A 19,600-nucleotide genomic window follows, 5' to 3' on the forward strand; every position below is an offset into this window, starting at 1 on the left:
CTCGCAAGCTTCAGTCTAGATGAAACAGACCCTTTTCGGTGTTAGTCTCGTCAAAGGTGCTGCTAACCGGGAGAAGTCTTGTACAAATCTTTGATAGTAGCCGGCTAAGCCAAGGAAACTCTGGATTTCTCTGACAGTGCTAGTCTATTCCAGTCCATAACTGCTTCCACCTTCTTGGGATCTACAAAAACACCATCTTTGTTGATGACATGACCCAAGAAAGCTACGCTATCGAGCCAGAAATCACACTTGAAAATTTTAGCATATAACTCATGTTGTCTCAGTGTCTCCAGCACAATCCTCAAATGCTTCGCGTGCAGTTGCTTGTTGTGTGAGTAAATCAATATATCGTCAATGAAAATGAATACAAATAGATCCAAGTAGTGTCGGTGCACCCAGTTCATCAGATCCATGAATACCACTGGGGTATTTGTATGACCAAAAGGCACTACCAGAAACTCATCGTGGTCATACAGCGTACAAAAAGCACTCTTTGGGATGTCCTCATCCTTGATTCGAACCTGATGATACCCAAACCACATATCAATCTTGGAGAAGGCTCGAGCTCCATGCAACTGGTCCATAAAATCATTAATCCTCGATAAAGGGTACTTGTTCTTGACCATCATCTTGTTCAACTCACGGCAGTTAATGCACAATCTCAGAGTTCCGTCTTTCTTCTTGATAAACAACACAGGAGCTCCCCAAGGTGACATGTTTGGTCGAATAAACCCTTTCTCCAACAAGTCCTCATGTTTAGCATGTGACATCCGATATGGTACCTTGGATAGAGGAGCTGTGCCTGGAGCCAGGTCGATGTCAACCTAAATCTCTCTCTTAGGAGGTAGCCTTGGGAGATCCTTAGGAAAAACATCAGAGAATTCACTGACAACTGGTTTGTCTGATACAATATAATTGGTGCATATCAGAGACAAACTTGTGTCCTCCAATCAAAATAAAACAAGCTGGTGCTAACCGGTTAACAGTTCTCACCGCTCCAACAAGAGTAGTAACGCACAAGTCATGCGGCAAATTAATAACATACAGAGAGTTCTTACAAGCAAAGGATGACAATACAAACGAATGCGTAGCTCCAAGATTAAATAAAGCACATGCATAACAAGAATGCACAAAAATAATACTTACCACGACATCATGGGATGCCTGAGCGTCCTCCTGTGTCAGTGTAAAGACTCGACCCTGAGTCACTGGCCTACCACTGCCTGCTGGGCAAGAAGAGGAAGAAGGCTGGTCTGTCATAGGCGTCTTCCCGTTTTTACCCTCGAGGTACTCTGCTGAGAATATAGTGCAGTTTCTGTCTGTTGCAACCCACATGATGACCTACGTCTCTTGCCTACCATGCCCTGAGTCTCATCGCCTCTCTACTGTCGCATTGATAACAAGCACTGGCTACGTGTCTGCACTCTGCCTGTGAATGGTTTCCCCAAGGAGTAGGACACCAAGTCTCTTGGGCTACATTGCTAGATGAGCCCCTATCTGTATAACCATATAACGTCGGAGGTCTGATGTAGGGCCGTGATCGATGCTCTTCCCTAGAATGCCTAGAGCCACTCCCAGAAGACTAGCTCCTCCGAGGGTTTTGACCCCGGTGCCACTTCTGCTCATGCATCCTAGATCTTTTGTCTCCTGCTAGGTAATCTCTAGGTCCTTAGCAATGTCGACTGTTTCTGCATAAGATTGCCTCAGGAATAACACAATAGCTCGCAAAATGTGGTTCTTCAGGCCTTCTACAAAATGACGCGACCTACTCTTTCCATCTGGCACAAGAACGAAGCAAACGGAGATAATCTGTCAAACTCTGCCTTGTACTCTTCTATACTAATCGATCCTTGCTTCAAACTAAGGAACTGTCTCTCCATCTGAGCTTGACGACTCAAAGGAAAATACTTGGTATAGTAGAATGCTTCTTCAAATTCCTTGCAAGTCTTGAAAGCATCTTCCCTCTTAACACGCAGTTCATTCTCAAACCACTGGGCTGCACTATCCCGCAGCATGTACGAGGCCAATTTGACCTTTTCTTCATCAGAGCTATGCATAGCCTGAAAAGTTCTCTCTAATTTACTAATCTAGTACCTGGCCACTGTCGGATCGGTGGTGCCCGCGAATGGTGGTGGTGTGTGCCGTTCAAACTCAGTTAATAGATCTCGACCACCTATAAAAGTATGCTGCTGACACTGAATGCGCATCATCAGCATCATTTCTCTCATAATATCGGTCAGAGTGGTGGGATCTGACTGTTCTTCCACTTTAGGATCTACGTCCTAATGCTCTTCATCATCTAACTGATCAGGAGCCTCCTGCTCCCATTGCATGGGCTCTGGGGATGAGCTTGTAGGCCTTCTGCGAGGTTGCCCTCTACCTTTAGCATGATTACTGCAATACAGAAGACGATCAGACCTATAGAACAAGCTACACTACCCTGACCTACTCTTAAGAAGAACTTTCAAAGATTAACATATTTTTAGATCAAAATGGTGACATTTGACTATTACTCTGATACCACTTTAATTTGTCACTCCCCAGCCCCAAAGCCGAGTCCACTAACAGAACAGCCGCATCCAACAGGGTTGGACCCCATTGGATGTAAGGCCTCAGATTACACATATGAAACATATTACATGAGTTTTAATACACCAGCAAGTTAAGGAAAAAAAACAAATATGAAAACAAATATGAAACATATTACACGAGTTTTAATACACCCAGAATTATTTGTTTTCACTTAAACAAAAGGTTTAAATATTTCAAAAAAAGAGTTTTGCTCATGCTAAGCAAGAATCAAAGGTAACTTTAATCAGTTTGGTTTTGGAACAAACTGAAAAATTCCTTGTTTTTAGATCTAAAGAAACACATCAACTTGTTTCCAACTATCCAAGCAAAACTGACCAACAAATCACTCTTACAAGCATCTTACCATTTCTAGATATTATTAAACAAAAGGTTTAAATATTTCAAAAAAAGAGTTTTGCTCATGCTAAGCAAGAATCAAAGGTAACTTTAATCAGTTTGGTTTTGGAACAAACTGAAAAATTCCTTGTTTTTAGATCTAAAGAAACACATCAACTTGTTTCCAACTATCCAAGCAAAACTGACCAACAAATCACTCTTACAAGCATCTTACCATTTCTAGATATTATTAGACAAAACGGTAACATAGTATTTCCAAATATTTTCATATTATTGCAAATACATTTGTGGTTTAGCAATACAACCCTTCTAATAATTTATAATTGATGTAGAACTAAATTACAAATATTTTCATATTATTGCAATATAACCTTTTTTTCATAATCTACAATAAATTGAAGTTCATATTTTAAAGGCATTTTAAATCAAAGTTTCTTTAATTTTTGAAAATATTAATATTTTTTAAATTATAATTTGCTTTTAAAGTTTTACTACAACATTAAAGATAATTTGAGTTTGATTGGTATGAGGTAAATCAAAATTTCATAAATTTTTGAAATTATCAATATTTTTTTAATTATAAATATTTTTGGAGTAATTTATTTGATTTTAAAGATTAGGATAATCTTAAAGATTATGAAAATATCATATTAATTTTTCATGAATACAATTTTAGTTATTCATTTACAAATTTATATATATATATATATATATATATATATATATATATATATATATATATATATATATATTGATAATGGTTAGCATAAGTAATTCTTTATTTATAATGTTCTTCAACATTAATTAATGCAATGATGATATGATATGATTTTTTCATTTGGGTACATAATAATAATCTAACAATTTTATTTCACTCCCTACTTAATAGTCAAATAGTTTGTTCATATTATTATTATTATTTTTACTAATGCCAACAAGTGCCGACCACAAAAGGATGGTAAAAGGACAAACATATACTTTCCTCTGCAGTCTCTATGACATTTACACTTCCCATATAGTCCCTCCAATTTACCCAGATCTTTTTGAGTCCTTGCTGTGACACCCGTTAGACGATTTTATGTCTAATGGTAGAAATGCCCTCTCTTTTCCTCCCGCCCATCACATCAGCTTTATGGTAGGTAATGGCAAAAGACTTCATCTTCATCATCTTCATCATCTCCATCCTCTACTTCATCTTCATCCTCATCCTTTGTCTCTTGTTCTTCTTCTCCTTGTCGATGCTTTTCTTCTTTGCCTCCTTGTTTTTGTTGTTCAAGTAAGCAATATCTCTATTCCTGTCGTTCAGTTTTGTCAGGGTTATAGTTCAGTTTAAGGCTTTTTTTAAATTGATGGGTTTCTCTAATGTTTTATGCCGGTGTTACTTATCATGGAGATATTCTGTGCTATGGCTTGTTTCAAAGCGAATGACGGCTGCTACAATTCACAGTCTTCACCGTATGGGAGGTTGTTGTGGGCAAGATATGTGAACTTCAGATAATACACAGAAAAAGGATATTTTACATAGAAGAAAATGTATATTACACAGAAAGAAGATATTTTACATAGGAAGAAATGTATATTATAGAGAAAAAAGATATTTTATACAGGAAGAAACGTATATTACATAAAGAAGCCCGAAACCCATTATTGTTGCAAATACTACCGAAAGTCAGATTCTACATAGGAAACCTACACGAAAACACACGTTAACAATCTATAGAAATTCGGGTGACTTCTCCTTACCTTGTCGCTTGGTTTTTGGCTTGTAGGAAGGCACATGAGTTTGTGGGAACTTTGGTCAAAAGTCGGGAGTGCGAAGAGAACTCTGGTTGGTAACGTTTCTCGAAGAAAGTCGTCGGCGAAAAATATTTGATTATACTAACCTAGCATCAGCATACCATAAGAAACCATCATCTAAATGAACTAGAGACTTGGATCTATTGTAATTTTGCATAATGTCAAATATCTCAAATATTATCTTTGGCTAAACGCTATAAATTAGAGCACCACTCAGGAGACCACACATGCACAAGCATGTGCATGTGTGGTCTCCTAAAATTTATAGAGGGTTTCCTCTTGCTCAGGGTTACGGGATTTGGGCTTCTCTCTCTCTCTTTCGCTCTCTTTTTCTTTCTCTTTGTGCTCTTTGATCTCAGCGGCGGAGATGATGATCTTTGTTAACGCTGGCCTTTCTTTTACCACCACCCAAGTGCCTTCGGCTTCATCAATATCTACACCGATAAGGACCCATCCTGAGCCCTTTTACCAACTCTTGCACTGGCCTTCCTTCTTCTTTTTATCTTTAAGGTCATCTCTTTGACTCTCTCTATTTGCCTCTAAAGATGAGTTTTTTTATGTTTTGATTTTCAGGTATGTTGCTTTGAGGTTGTTGGTGGATCTGGGAAGGTAATAGATTTGTCTCTCTTTTCTTTATCTTGGTTTTTAGTGGATGTTTTAGGCTTATCAATTTCACATTATGAAATGCATGTATTGTTTCTTTGATTTTTATTGATATTTTTTTGAAAGTTTTTCACTTATATTCAATGTTATTGCAGATGATTCCATACCCAAATCGGAGGAGTCTGCGGGCAGGGACGGATGAGGAGCTAAGAAAAACAACAAATCATGGAGTCGGAGGTTTTTGGCGAAGTGGATTGAGCTGGTGAAGGAGTAGATTGAATTGAAACTGGCGGAGCTCAAATCCAACAAGGGAGGACGATGATGATGTTGATGCTCAGGTTTGGCGGCGTGTTTTCCTCCACGACCATTAATGGCCTCCATTAAATCAAAGAAAATAAAAATAAGAATTTTGTATGCATTAAAAAAGGGGAAAAAGGAAAAATAAACATTATCATTTGTTTCGTCAAAGTGTTTATGATTGTGCTTTCTCTTGGGTTAGAATTTTGAATCTGAGTTAGAGTGGGATTATTATTATAGTTAGAATCAGAAAATTTAGGTTTAGTTTAGTTTTTGAAAAGATTGTTTCTTTGTTTTTTTTTTTAAATATTTTTCTCAGTTTTCTACTATATATTATTGCTTCTTATTCTACTTTCTTCTTTGCACTTAAAATCTATTTTATTCGAAGATGTTCTGAGTTTTTATGGCTATATATCCATAATTATTATTTGAAAAAAAATGATGTATATATGTGGCTATATATATATATATAATTCTCTATTCTTCACCCAACTTCTTCTTCTTATTCTTCTTCTCTTTGCATTGATCATCAGTCCATTCTCAAGCTTACAGATATTTTAATCATCGTCATGTGCCAAAACAAATCTCTTTTAATTCAAATTTCATAAATAAATCTATAAAAATGTAGCTTCTAAATTTATTTTTATTCTTTTTTATTTATAAAAAAACATATATTTCTTTGTCATCAAACTATACGCTTCCCAAAAATTTAAAACAATTAGTATATATGCACATGCATGCAAACGCTAAATAAATCAAATTATCAAGAACTTTTTTCTTTTTTTTTCACTATTTTAATTAATTTCATATTTTATCCACTTTATTAAAAAAAATTTCAATTTACTTGGTGAACATATTAATAATAAAAAAATGGAGAAAAAAAGAATTATAATTTTGCACATTAATCTGATCCATTAGCTTTGGCCGACAGCCACATAATATTAAAATCAAGATGCACAACATTAAATTATTATTTCTCAAATTAATGATTTTTTATGGACATTATCATGCAAGGTGGAGTTGTTCTGAATTTATTATTATAATGAAAATTAATACAATATTTAATCCATTTGAGTATTTATATTTAATATTATTGTGATTTTGAATGCACATTTAATATGAGATTTTTTAAAAAAACTTTATCTTTCATGTCTCCATCCTGAGAGTTTTTGAAAAAAAATATATATATATTTTTCATGTCTCTATCCTTTTGATAAAAAATTCAATGAAATTTTGACTTTGTTACCATATAGATAATATCAAAACTTATCCCCTAAAAATCTTTCATTTAATATGTGAGCTTTGGAAAAAAGTTATCTTTCATGTGTCTATCCTTTTGATAAAAAATTCAATAAAAATTTGACTTTATTAACATATAGATAATATCAAAAGATCAAAAAATATATAACTATAATACTGTATATTAAAGCTATCCTCCACTAATAATAGTGCATTCAAATAGTTTTTTAGTTGACATTTATAAGCAGATATGGTAAACAATCTTATGTTTTTGTGTATTTATTTCAATCTACTTTAAAAAATTATGATTTAATTTTTTATTTTAAATTTTTATGATGATTTAGTCATCCGAATATACATTGTTAACGACTATTACATTTGACATACTACTTGGCATATCTTTGCTCAAAGTTGAATATGAGATACACAAGTATAGCCTGTGAAATCTTGATTGAGGCTTTTATTTCTCTTCCTCATTTTTTAAAGAAAAAATAGAAACTATATTCTTTAATAACAAAAATAATATTTATTCCATTCAAATAAATTTTTATGTAAACTGAATGGATCTAAAACTATATATATATATACACTCAATGCCTCTTTGTTTATTTGTATATAATTAGGTATATACTTCATCTGTTCCTTTTTATCTGGCATAAACCCATGTTCCTTTTTATGTTATTTTCTAATATCAAGAAGCATTTATTATTATTTTTTTTCCAAATCTACCCTAGCACTTTATTCAATTCTCTTCTTGAAATTAAATATGAGAGAGAAATGTGAAGATATAAATTAGGGGTAATTTTGGAAAAATAACAAGCTTTTTATAAAAATTTGTGAAATAACTAAATTTATTGGTATGTGAGATTCGATTATTCACGACAGATAAAAAAGAACGGAGAGAGTATATTTATATATATTATATTGGTTAATGTGTAGTTTGTTTGACTTTTGAGACAAAAACGTCTCTTTCTTCTCTGCATATGAGGTTATCAAGTTTGAAAACTAAACAAAAAAATAAAAATAAAAACAAGCAAGTTAGGAATGGGAAGACAAGGAACAAAAGACACATAAGAGTAGCATGTGAATGGTGGGGCGATCCTAACATATAAGCAAAGGAAAAATACAAACAACTACACATTGTAGTCAAGGAAACATAGGCTATGGCCTAACTAATCAAAGACAAATAATGTTTTGTTGCATATTGACAAAAACTTCTTTATGGTTTGTCATGGAGACTAGAACCCCTTTTTTTTTTTATCATAGGACGTTTTATTAAATGTATTAATTATATTGTTTGAGAGGATTTATTAAGATAATTTTATTTAGTTTTTAAATAATCCACTAAAATATATATAGAGAGAGAAATAATAATTAAAAAAATCTTCAGTATATTTCAAATTTCACAAAAAATACTTTTTATAATTCGCACGCTTTTGAAAATAAATATATGAAAAGTACCATAATTAGCAAGAATACTTAAAAAAAACTAAAACAATTTGAAAAGAATTAACATTAAAATATAGTTGGTGGTTAATATTTAGTTACTAGGTTTTAGAAGATTTATTGAAATAATATTTTCCCCTGTAGTTGTGTCTTAAAAAAAAAGAAAAAAATTTCATATATATTTTAAAATTTGAGAATATACCTCCAATATTTAAAATTATTTTAAAAATTTATATTATTAATGTCAGTACACTATTTCGATATACTGAACCTGCAGCGTTAGCGCGGGCCTTTACACTAGTACTAATAAATCATAGGCGGAAGGAGAGGAGGGCAAGGGTGTGCTTGAGCACCCCCTTGCCCCCATGAAAATGTTTATATATTATATATATAATATATGTTTAATATTAAAATATTAGCAATTATAATTCATATATATATAGTTATCTTTTTATTTATTTATTTATTTATTTATTTAAATTCCAACTCATACTATTTAAGATAAATTAAATCAAAATTATAAAATTATTATACTAAAAAAAATCGATGTTCATTGATAATAATAAATAATAACATAATATGGGTGCTGAAATCTATATCAATTTTAAATTTTAAATATTTTTTATTGAATTTATCAAATTAAAATTATCAAAAATCTCTAAGAAAGATATAATCTTTATCTCTCAAGTTCAAATGCAATTTTTCTTTCTTATAAGTCAAAAGCTTAGTAGAACAGTAAAAATTAACTCTAGATCATTTGTTGGTTGAGTCGATTGATGAGTTTTTTCTATTCGCTTAATCTCTTCCAATTTTCTGTTTTATGTGAGACTTATCTTGTTTTTTTTTTTTATTATCTAATTTAATTTGATTCATTAATTGTTTTATTATTTTTTTATGAATTTTTTTATATTTGTTAAATATTTATTTTGTTATTTGTTATGAAAATTTGTTATGAAAAATTTATTGTGCAAATTATTATGAAAATTTGTTAAATATTTTTTATTAATTGTTGTAAAATTTTGATTGTTTGTTAAATTACAAATTAAATTAGATTATAAATTTGCATTAAGTTGTTTTCTAATTGCATTATTTGTTACTAGTAAGTTGAGTTAATTGTTAATTATGTAGTTATAATAGTTTTTTTATATTTAACCCAAAAATTTTAGAAGTATGTATATTTTATATAGATTATTATTAATACAATCTCAAGTTTGAATTAATAGAATTATTCAAAATTTATATATATATTTTTAAATTTGACTTCAACACCCTCTTAATTTTATTTATTTTATTTTTAGTTTCACCACTGTAATAAATAATTTAAAAAATTACTTAATTAAGTAATTTTTTAAAAAAATATATAATAATTTAAAAAAAAGCCAGTTATTGACTCTCATTTATGATCTATCTTTCTTATTTTTGTAATCTATTAATCTATTTTCAATTTTTGGTGTTCGGTTAACACTAAAATAGAATTATTCAAAATTTATATATATATTTTTAAATTTGACTTCAACACCCTCTTAATTTTATTTATTTTATTTTCAGTTTCACCACTGTAATAAATAATTTAAAAAATTACTTAATTAAGTAATTTTTTTTAAAAATATATAATAATTTAAAAAAAAGCCAGTTATTGACTCTCATTTATGATTTATCTTTCTTATTTTTGTAATCTATTAATCTATTTTCAATTTTTGGTGTTCGGTTAACACTAAAATAAAGCAGACCTTGTCTGCAAGGCGTGCTGTGTCACTACATCATTTTTGGGTTTTAGAGGCATTTAAATAAAAGGGTTTTAAAAAACCCCCTCTATAATAAAATAGAATATTTTTTTTCCATGTTTTTAGAGCCGGTTTAGTTAAACCCCTCTATATTAATTTTGTTTTAAAAATAATTAAAACCTCTCTCTCTCTCTCTCTCACTCACGCTGCGCCCTAATTCCAGGATCTCTCTCTCTCTCTCTCTCTCTCTCACTCACTCACGCTGCGCCCTAATTCCAGGATTTCTCTCAAGATGCTTGTGCGCTCTCACTCACGCTTGTGCGCCCTAATTCCCGGATTTCTCTCAAGACGCTTGTGCGCCCTAATTCCCGAATTCTCTCAAGAGAGCGTGTGTGCCCTAACTCCCGACAAACCTCACTCCTGCAGCCACCACGCCCCACCGTGCCGCTAACTCTCGACAAACCCAGCATCCCAACGCAGTCTCTCTCAAGAGAGCGATCCCCTTGCGGCTCCGCAGCCATTACCCACTTCTCCACTCGTTGCTCCACTGAGAAGGTCTCGTTTCTCTTCTCCTCCCCCTTCTTCTTACTCTTCTCTCAATTCGCCATCCATTGATTCGCATCCTTGTTTCTCATGATTAATTAAATTTGATAATTGACTTGTTCCCTTGGTGTGACTTCTACCTCTCATTCCTATCACTCCTTCAAATATCTGTTGGAATATTCCACCACACTTGAAATTGACCCTTTTGTCTCTGTATAATGGTAGCAATAAACAATTTGAGTTTGCATTATAGAGATGTTTTTCAATGTATATATAGAGATTTCTCATGATTGAACTCTGAACAATGGTTGTGTTGTTGAATGGAGGTTAATTATTCTTTAACTAGAAACTGAGCTTGTAGTAGTATATCTTATTGTTCTGATTTTTCTCCTTTTTTTTCAGCTTCTCTTTCAATCTCTTTTTTACTTTTATCTTGTTCTAATGGTTTTATTGTGGTTTAAGAGCTGGAAATGAGTTTATTGGTTCTGCTTTTGGAGTTGATACTCGAGGGTGTTATCTTATCTATTCTTGTCTGAATTCTCCATTTGTTCAATGTATATCTAGAGATTTCTCATGATTGAACTCCGAACAATGGTTGTGTTGTTGAATGGAGGTTAATTATTCTTTAACTAGAAACCCGAGCTTGTAGTAGTATATCTTATTTGATTCTTTGGTGATGTTTTTGTTCAGAGCCATCTCTTGTTACTCAATGTTTGTCTTTTCATTCATCTTGCTTAGTTGTTCCTTTCAATTGGATAGTGCTATTCTGGCTCGGGTGTCGATATCATTTCATCACATTGCCATTTAGAAGTTTGAACAACAGAGATATTTATTCTTTTACTGTGATGAATTCCATAGGTTAATTAACCACATTAAGTTTCAAAATTGTCTTGACTTTGTTCATGCCTTGATGAAACTATGTATGCCGCCATTGTTAATATCTCAGTTACTGCTAGTGATATAACTAAGGTGGGTTCTCTGTATTTAGATGCTTGTCCTTATAGTTTTGGTTATTTTCTTTCCTCGCCTTTTTAAGTCGGTCAACTACAAGCATGACACAGGTTTCTTGATGAATGTAAATTGCACTGAAAACCATAAGTAGGCAGTAGTGTATCTCTTGTTAAGGTCTCTAATTAATCAATGGATATAGAATACCTATAAAAACACACAGGGTTGAGCGAGTTGCGCTTTCTATCATATCTTCGAGGTTATCTTGGTGGGTGGCCCATACTAGGAAACCTATTCATACTATCTCAGGACATTGTTGTGTTTACTATTCATCGTTAGGTGGTCTAAAAAGAGAGTGTTCGAAATATTTTGTAATAAATGAGCTTTCCAATTGAAGTAGTTTTTGGTCGAAATCCTTTTCATGAACCTTAACGCACTGTATTGGCAACATGAAGTTGATGACTGGGTTATGGGAAGAAAGTTTGGACATTCTTAAAGACATGCAACTTTCAGTTGTGGTTGAAAGGAACCACCAACTACTTCATCTCCCCATCTGAAATCCTCTGTTTTCTCAAATGAACCAATTCTCATATTCCAGTTCCAGTTTTCTCAAATAAGCTAATTAAATCAGGGATCTTTAAAAGAGTACCCCGCACTTCAAATTTGCAATTCTTGCAAGCTGGCCAAATAAATTAAAATTGGGCCTTTGTTTCAATCATATTTGTTATTTTAGGCATGGAGTGGAGTATGAAAAATAATATTAAATTGATTTGTATACATGCATGTGTAAATTTAAAAAATAAACTTGCTTGAGATTCAATCATGATGTCAAGTCAATTGACTAATAGATGTCCCATACATGCATGTTTCTAAATTCTAAATCCAAAACTCTACAATCAACAAAGAGGTTTAGAAAAATTTAAAGTATCAAAACAACCCAAAACTGACTGAAACTAAGCAAGGCATTAGACAATTTGAAATATAACATATATGGTTGAAGTCATGGTTACTAAGAAGAATACATACATTAAATAACATGAATAAGGGTCTCTCAATTAACCAATAGGCAATATAAACGTTTTAATCTTTGTGAAATATGTATCTAAACTATAACGTCACAGAGTGTTTGGAGAGGCTAATTTTCTATCAACAGGATATCATACTTGGTCATTTGCTATTGCAGATTCTTCACATTGAAATTCCATTACTCTTATCTTGAGCAGCATAATTTCAACATGCAGATTTAGTCTTTCTGGCCTCCTTTTAATGGGATTATCTTTGGCCTTTCCTTGGTGTTCTCTTAAGGGTCTATTTCTAGGCTCTTCCTTTCCCAAACGGATTATTTCTAGGTTATTTCCGGCCTTTCTAACAAGACTATTTTTAGACTAATGTGGTTTTTTTAACAATATTTATAGACTCTTCCCAGCTTCTCAAACATAATTATTCCTATTCTTCCTCCAACTTTTGTAATTAAATGATTTCTAGGCTATGTCAAAAATCTTTAACAGTAGGGTTCTTGTATGTCTAACATGAACTTTTTAAGGGGATGATTTTAAGGCTACCTAAAATTTTTGTACGGGATTGATCATCTTCAAATGATTCTAGGCTTTTTCTTTTACTGATTTTGACCTTTATTGGCTTCACTTTCTATATCTACTTTGCCTACTGGGGTGTTAATGGTTACCTCTTTATTGTGCAAGTTGGGCATTACAAACCTTCATGCTCCAACAAAGGTATTTGTTAACATGTTAACAATCTTTGTCTTTGTTAGTTTGATTCTTATCTTATTTATTTGTTTATTCCTTGTCCACATCTTATTAATTCGTTTTCATATGCCATTCGTTCTGCATCTCACATGTCTTCGAGCATTCAATTTGAAAATTTATTAGTGTGTGGTGTTCACAGTTAGCAAAGAAGATCTGATACCACCTGTACCTCCTCTCACTCGTTATAGAAAGGAAGTTGGAATCAGGGCTTTTGTAGCAGATCTCAGATCAACTGAGGAGAGGAGATCTCATCAAGCAGTGGATCTTAGATTGAGTGATGAACGATTTCATCAAATTGATGCACTTTCTACTCAAAGCCTTTGTGTGCGCTTAAACACACTATATGTGAGTTACCTTTGGAAACGATTGTTTTATTGTTTAGTCTTGAAGAAATCATTTTGCAAAATTATAAACTCATGCTGTTCTGATTCTACTGGTTCCCCTATCATTAGTCTTCAAGAAAGAAATGAGAATAACTGTGTATTTCTTGTAAAATGTACTATATTTCATATTCATTGTTTATTGGCTACATGTATAAGTAGCGCCCAACTTAACTAGAACATATTTCTATTTGTTGTATCTGTTAATTTAATCTGGTTATCATGCATTATAATGTAAATACTTCCTCAGGCCAGTTACAATGTTTGGAATGAGCCGTCATGTATTATTTAAGAATTGATTGCCATAATACATAATTCTAGACCATCAACTGAGGCATTCCTGCTTGTAAAATCAAATGAATAAGAATTAGTTCTGACTTGAAAAGAATTTGTAAAATGTATGGTATTAGTATAAGGATACTTAACAGGTGTATGTCTGGCTTGTATGTGGATTTGAACAACAAACTCATGATTTGTGGATCTATACGAGGAAGGGGGTAAATTGTCTATACAGGTTCTGCAATTAGTTATCATCTTGGAAATGCTTGTAAGACATGATTGGATGGTTATGTATGTTCATTAGCTTTTGATATTTAACGGTACTTTTGTCATTCTGCAGTATGCCATTACTCATCTAAGTAAGCTGGAAGACAACATTCATGAGCGATGGATAAGGAAAAAACATGAGAATTCCAACATTAGTAAATTTCTAAACTCAGCGTACTTTTTTAAAGCATGGATAGTTGTTTGCAATTTTTACCTTTTGCTCAGTCAAGCTTTTTATCATGAGCTAACCCATCAGATTGCACTGTCTTGTTTTAAACTACTTAACCACGTAATAAGGGAAGTTTATCCTTGATCAATGCAATACTTTACCACTATTAATTATTCATACTTGAAAATTAATCGGAAAATTGTTATCCAATGTACACAATTGAAGTGAGCTCCAATCCTTCCATTAGCTATAGACAGTAATGCCCCATCACTGTGTGGATTAACAACATTAGTATGTCATTCTCCTTAAATTTAATTATTAGACTGCATGGGGTTGGCATAGTTGGCATGACCCCTTGCAATAATAGACCGAGAACAAAACATCTTGTCGTTAGGACTGCATATAGTTCTTACTTCTGACCAAATAGAGATATTGTGGTACATTTTTCAAACTAATGTAACTGTCATATAGATTTGTATGGTATAAAAAGCCTTTACCTTTTTCACCTGAGCATGTTATACCAGTTCAGTGACTGGTGAAATTTCTATATACACACATCCTAGCTGATATCACCTGAGCCTTTACCTTTTTCACCTCAGCCTGTAAAGCTGAAGCCTATCTATTAAGGTACCAGTTCAGTCTTTGAAGAATGTTTTATGAATAGTTTAGCTTGGTTTTTTTTTAAAAAAAAATTATTATTATATTTTTATTTTTTGCAAAGAGTATGTGCTAGTTGTGTCTAGTAAAAGGTAGAAGATTGGCCAAGATATTTATTTTGGCATGATTCATTTTTCATTTGGTGTCCCTTATAGATAGGATACATGCTTACTAGTGATGAACATCATTTGGTTTTATGATGCATATCTTCCATGCCATAAGAAATGATTGCTTGCAATTCTTGAAGTGACATAATTGATGAGTGACATAATTGATGTCTTGATCTGGTCGACACCTTTGCATGGTTCGATTTTATAGAATATAGATGTTTCTAAAAATAGGAACATATATAAGTGACATTTCAGTGTTAAACTAATGAAGACTAATATAGGAAATGAGACTTTTAGTACTCTAATGTTTTTGCCTTTCAAAGGACTAACCAGGTTGTGATGAGAAATGCTCAAACCAATGGAAATGGACAGCATGAAGAATGTTTTTGCCTTGCATGTTATACTAGTTACTTACACTTTGTGTTTTCTCTACATGCAATTATTGTTCAGTATCATTTTAGTTACTAGTTACTTTAATGGAAATTAGTACAGATCTTGCATTCAAAGGGGTCCATTATCTTATGAACTAAAGGAAGTTCAATTATCAACTTTGCAAAGGGTAAGTTTTTGAATCTCTAGTTGATGACTACCTTTTTGTTACCATTTGATATTAATTCCTGATTTAGTTATTAATTATTGAATCCCAATGCATGAATCATGGCATCCAGAGACTTAACATCAGTTGTTCATTGGTGTCAATTTTGATTAAGATTGGATTTTGTTTAATGTTTTTGCAGATTTCGAAGAATTCATGGTTAAAGATCAAGAGGGTTGAGGATGAGGATACATGAAGCTTTTTTTACTTTGTGTAATTAACTCAAAAAATATTTTGTAATGAAAGTACACAAATAGTGTAAAACTCTTACATTTTGCTAGTACTCAAAATACATTACACTTTAATTCATAACATGTCAATAAAGTTCAATGAAATTAAATTTAGTATATTTTTGAATGTAATGAAAATTTATGTTTTTGATTTACAGGTTAAACAAATTTATTTATTATTAATAGGGAAAAAAATTAAAATTCAATTTAATTAAATGAACAAATTTAGTGGTGGTTATAACCACCTCTACAAGTATGAACATGCAAGAAATTATAAACTATAGAGGCGGTTATAACCGCCTCTACCACTTATAAATTTTAGAGGTGGTTATAACCACTTCTAAAACTATTTAGGATTAATGAAAATTTAATATTTATTGAGGCGGTTATAACCGCCTCTAAATATTTATTGTAGTAGAGGCGGTTATAACCGCCTCTAAAACTATTAAATGGTAATGAAAATTTAATAGCTATAGAGGCGGTTATAACCGCTTCTAAAACTATTGATGTTTGATGAAAACTTAGTAGTTATAGAGGCGGTTATAACCGCCTCTACTCTTGTTATTAAAAACCGCTTCCATAGATAAAACTTACTCCAACAGTTGGTACAAACCGGCTTTAAAGTATAGAGCCGGCTTGATACAAGACGGTTTAGAGGCGGGTAAAAAAACCAACGCTACACCTATAGAGGCGGTTATAACCGCCTCTATAGAACTTGAAAACCGCCTCAAAAACACTTTTTTTGTGTAGTATGTGCTGGGTCACCACAAGATTGTTTTCTTGATAATTTTATTTCAGACATAAAAAAAAAAATAATCTTTTTCTTTCAATTTACTTTAAAAACATCTTTTAATTAATAATGTTTAAAAGGATTTTGACAAAATAATAATAATAATAATAATAATGTAATACTAAACATGCAGATGTCGTTTTCGTTTTAGTACTTACTGTTCTATCATATTGCAAGACTTGCATAAAGTCCTTCAAACATATATACTTCATGTCATCATGATCACATCTTGTTTCTAATTCTAAACCAGAAATATTACAAAATAGAAACAAGAGTTTGCCCCAAACTGCTCAAATCCATCCAAAAAGAAACCAAAAGTTCCACGCTAATAATTTGCTCAATAGCAGTTACAATGCCACACTAAACAAAACATGATTTCTAGAGATGCATATTTCCCTTCATGCTCAGTCCTTTTCAAGCAACTTCTCTGCCTTCTTAACCACCTACAATAATATAATAAAGCATTGTAAGCTTAACTAATCTTGTATCAAATTTAGGTTAACACATAAACTCTCAAAAAAAAAAAAAATAATAATAATAATAAATTCAAAAAAAGAAAAAAAAAATCAGAAGTTATGACTTAATTACCTTAAGAAGCTTCTTAAAATCAGTTTTTGTCATCTCAAGCTCCTTGATGACTTTAACAATAGCCTTTCTTAATGAACGAACAAGCTTCTCCTTTTTCTTACATTTCTTACATCTACAAATCATGCAAGTCTTAAAAACTCAGTCAAATATTAAAAAAATAAAATGTTAAATAAAAAACATACATACTTGTTGCAAGTCAGAAGTACATGTTTCATTCTATCATCCTCACTCTCCAAAGTTGACATCTGCCCTGCTTCTTCATCACCAGGATAAGAAAAAATCAAAGGAACCACATTATCAGAAGAGAATGACCTCTTGCAAGAAGGACAAACAAGCTTCAACCCTGCAGGGCATTTCCCAATCCACTGCTGCAAACTGTTAAAACAAATCCATCCAACAAAGTTAAAGATATCTTAAGAACCTTTGCATTAACAACAGAAAAAAAAAGAACAGAAAAAAAGAAGCACTAATTAAGCTACAAACCAGAAAGAGTGGAAAAAATGGCCACAAACAGAGATGCTATGTACTTCGCCACATTTGGGTGTCATGTTTATGGCTCCCATGCAAATGTTGCAGAGAAGCTCAGAGTTCATTTTAGCAGGAGCTGAAAGAAAGATTGGTTGCTGGCTTTCTTGTTGTTGTTGAGTGTTTGTATGTGTACTTTTTGATCAGTGTGTTTATTATAAATAAATAAACAAAGCGGTGGTGTTGATCCAAACGAGGCGAGTGCAGGTGTTGATCCAAACGAGGCGAGTGCTGTTGAGTTTCGTTTGAGACGCTGGTTTCCTTCCCGCGCGGAGAAAATTAAATGGTATCGTCACATCGCTAGTCATGTCGGTATATTTAATGTCTGATTTCGCTGAGTTTCAATGTTTGTCGTTTTAGATTTGAAGTCATTATTTCGGAAGATACTATTTTATAGTCTATGTATAGAGCATTATTTACTTTTACAACACTTTTACTGAAAGAGAAATGCCACACAAACATTATTTAGGATATTATTAGATTAATAATTGTGCTCAAAGAATATTAACTACATTGAAGTAATTTTATAAAAAAAATAAATACAGTAAGCAAAAGTAAATGTAAAAACAATGTGAATGATGTTCAGCCATCTTCACAACTTTGATTTGTGACAATGTGCTCGTAATTCCCACTGAAGCAAAGCAAGCTTTGAATACATATATCTGAAACCTAATAAAAGACCAAGCTTTGAATACAAACTTCAGATTAGCTGCTTTCATACCCGGGATCACACCCTCATAGAGCACTTGTAGTTCAGCACGTTCTAGATTCTCGGGATTCTTGAATGTAAGAGATAAAGAAGGAGAAAAAAGAAGAAGATGAAAAAGAAGGGGGTTGAAGTGGCTTTAGTAATGCACATGTGTAATACCCTGAACCTGTGGATAACTGTTGGAAAATATATTCAGGGTATTACTACGATTCGAGTAAGATTTTTTTGTACTAGAGTAATTTTTGGTGAGAAACCCAAGTGAAAAAGAACAAGGACTTAAATGTAAAAAGTTTTTTTAAAAGATTTTTGGGTTAAAGAATAAATGAAAAGGATTGATATAAAATGTTTCGAAAACCAAGGACTGAAAGGTAAGATGGAGGGATCTTTTTGAAATATTGTGTTATAATCCAGGGACCATTGGATAATTTGAAAGGACCTTTTTGAGAATACTATTTCATAACTCAAGGACTATTGGGCGGTTTTTTTCAGGGACTGTTTTGTAAGAAGTTAAGTTTTGAGGGACTAAAAGTGAATTTCGGCTGAAGAGTTAATTGAGAAAAAAATCTAGAGACTTGTGTTGTTCATCTTCTTCTCCACCATTTTGCTACATGAATCCCGAGAGTTAAAATGAAGAAATGGGAGAAATTAGAGGTTTTTAAGGAGAAAGATTTGGAGATCGTCGGGAGGAGTTCATGGGAGTAGCTACTTGCTTGGTAAGGGTCTTCTTTGGTGTTGTTTTTTTGTTTAATGTTTGTGTATGTTTAGATGTATGTATTTTTGGGTGATTTTTGGAGGAAATAATGAATTTGTTTTGAGGAAATTATGATGGAGTTGATGAGAGTGTTGTTGTGAAATTATTTTTTTGTGTTAAAAAAACCCTCATATTGGTGATGAAATTGCTTGGATTGGTGGAGATGTTTTCTACGGATTCTTGTAGCATCACCTGTAGCATCGAGATTAGGGTTTGGTTTAGTTAATTAAATTGATGATGATGATGATTAAGGTGTTAA

At 32.4% G+C, this 19,600-nt stretch overlaps 1 protein-coding gene and 1 long non-coding RNA gene across 2 annotated transcripts; one reads left to right on the plus strand and one right to left on the minus strand.

The window, feature by feature from the left end:
* Positions 1-10,321: 10,321 nt before the first annotated feature.
* On the plus strand, positions 10,322-14,372 carry LOC120251841. The gene is made up of 3 exons (XR_005533505.1): positions 10,322-10,589; positions 13,431-13,636; positions 14,291-14,372. It is a non-coding gene; the product is annotated as an uncharacterized LOC120251841 (long non-coding RNA).
* A 2,593-nt stretch (positions 14,373-16,965) lies between these two features.
* LOC120251924 (E3 ubiquitin-protein ligase TRAIP-like) lies at positions 16,966-18,009 on the minus strand. Its single transcript, XM_039260572.1, has 4 exons — positions 17,840-18,009; positions 17,543-17,731; positions 17,357-17,468; positions 16,966-17,211 (listed from the first exon to the last, which is right to left on the minus strand). Exons 1-4 carry the CDS (start codon positions 17,947-17,949, stop codon positions 17,173-17,175), a joined length of 450 nt encoding a protein of 149 aa, XP_039116506.1. The 5' UTR covers positions 17,950-18,009; the 3' UTR covers positions 16,966-17,172.
* Positions 18,010-19,600: the final 1,591 nt, after the last annotated feature.

Source organism: Dioscorea cayenensis, chromosome 20 (assembly GCF_009730915.1).
Source record: "Dioscorea cayenensis subsp. rotundata cultivar TDr96_F1 chromosome 20, TDr96_F1_v2_PseudoChromosome.rev07_lg8_w22 25.fasta, whole genome shotgun sequence".
Classification (NCBI taxonomy): Eukaryota; Viridiplantae; Streptophyta; class Magnoliopsida; order Dioscoreales; family Dioscoreaceae; genus Dioscorea; species Dioscorea cayenensis.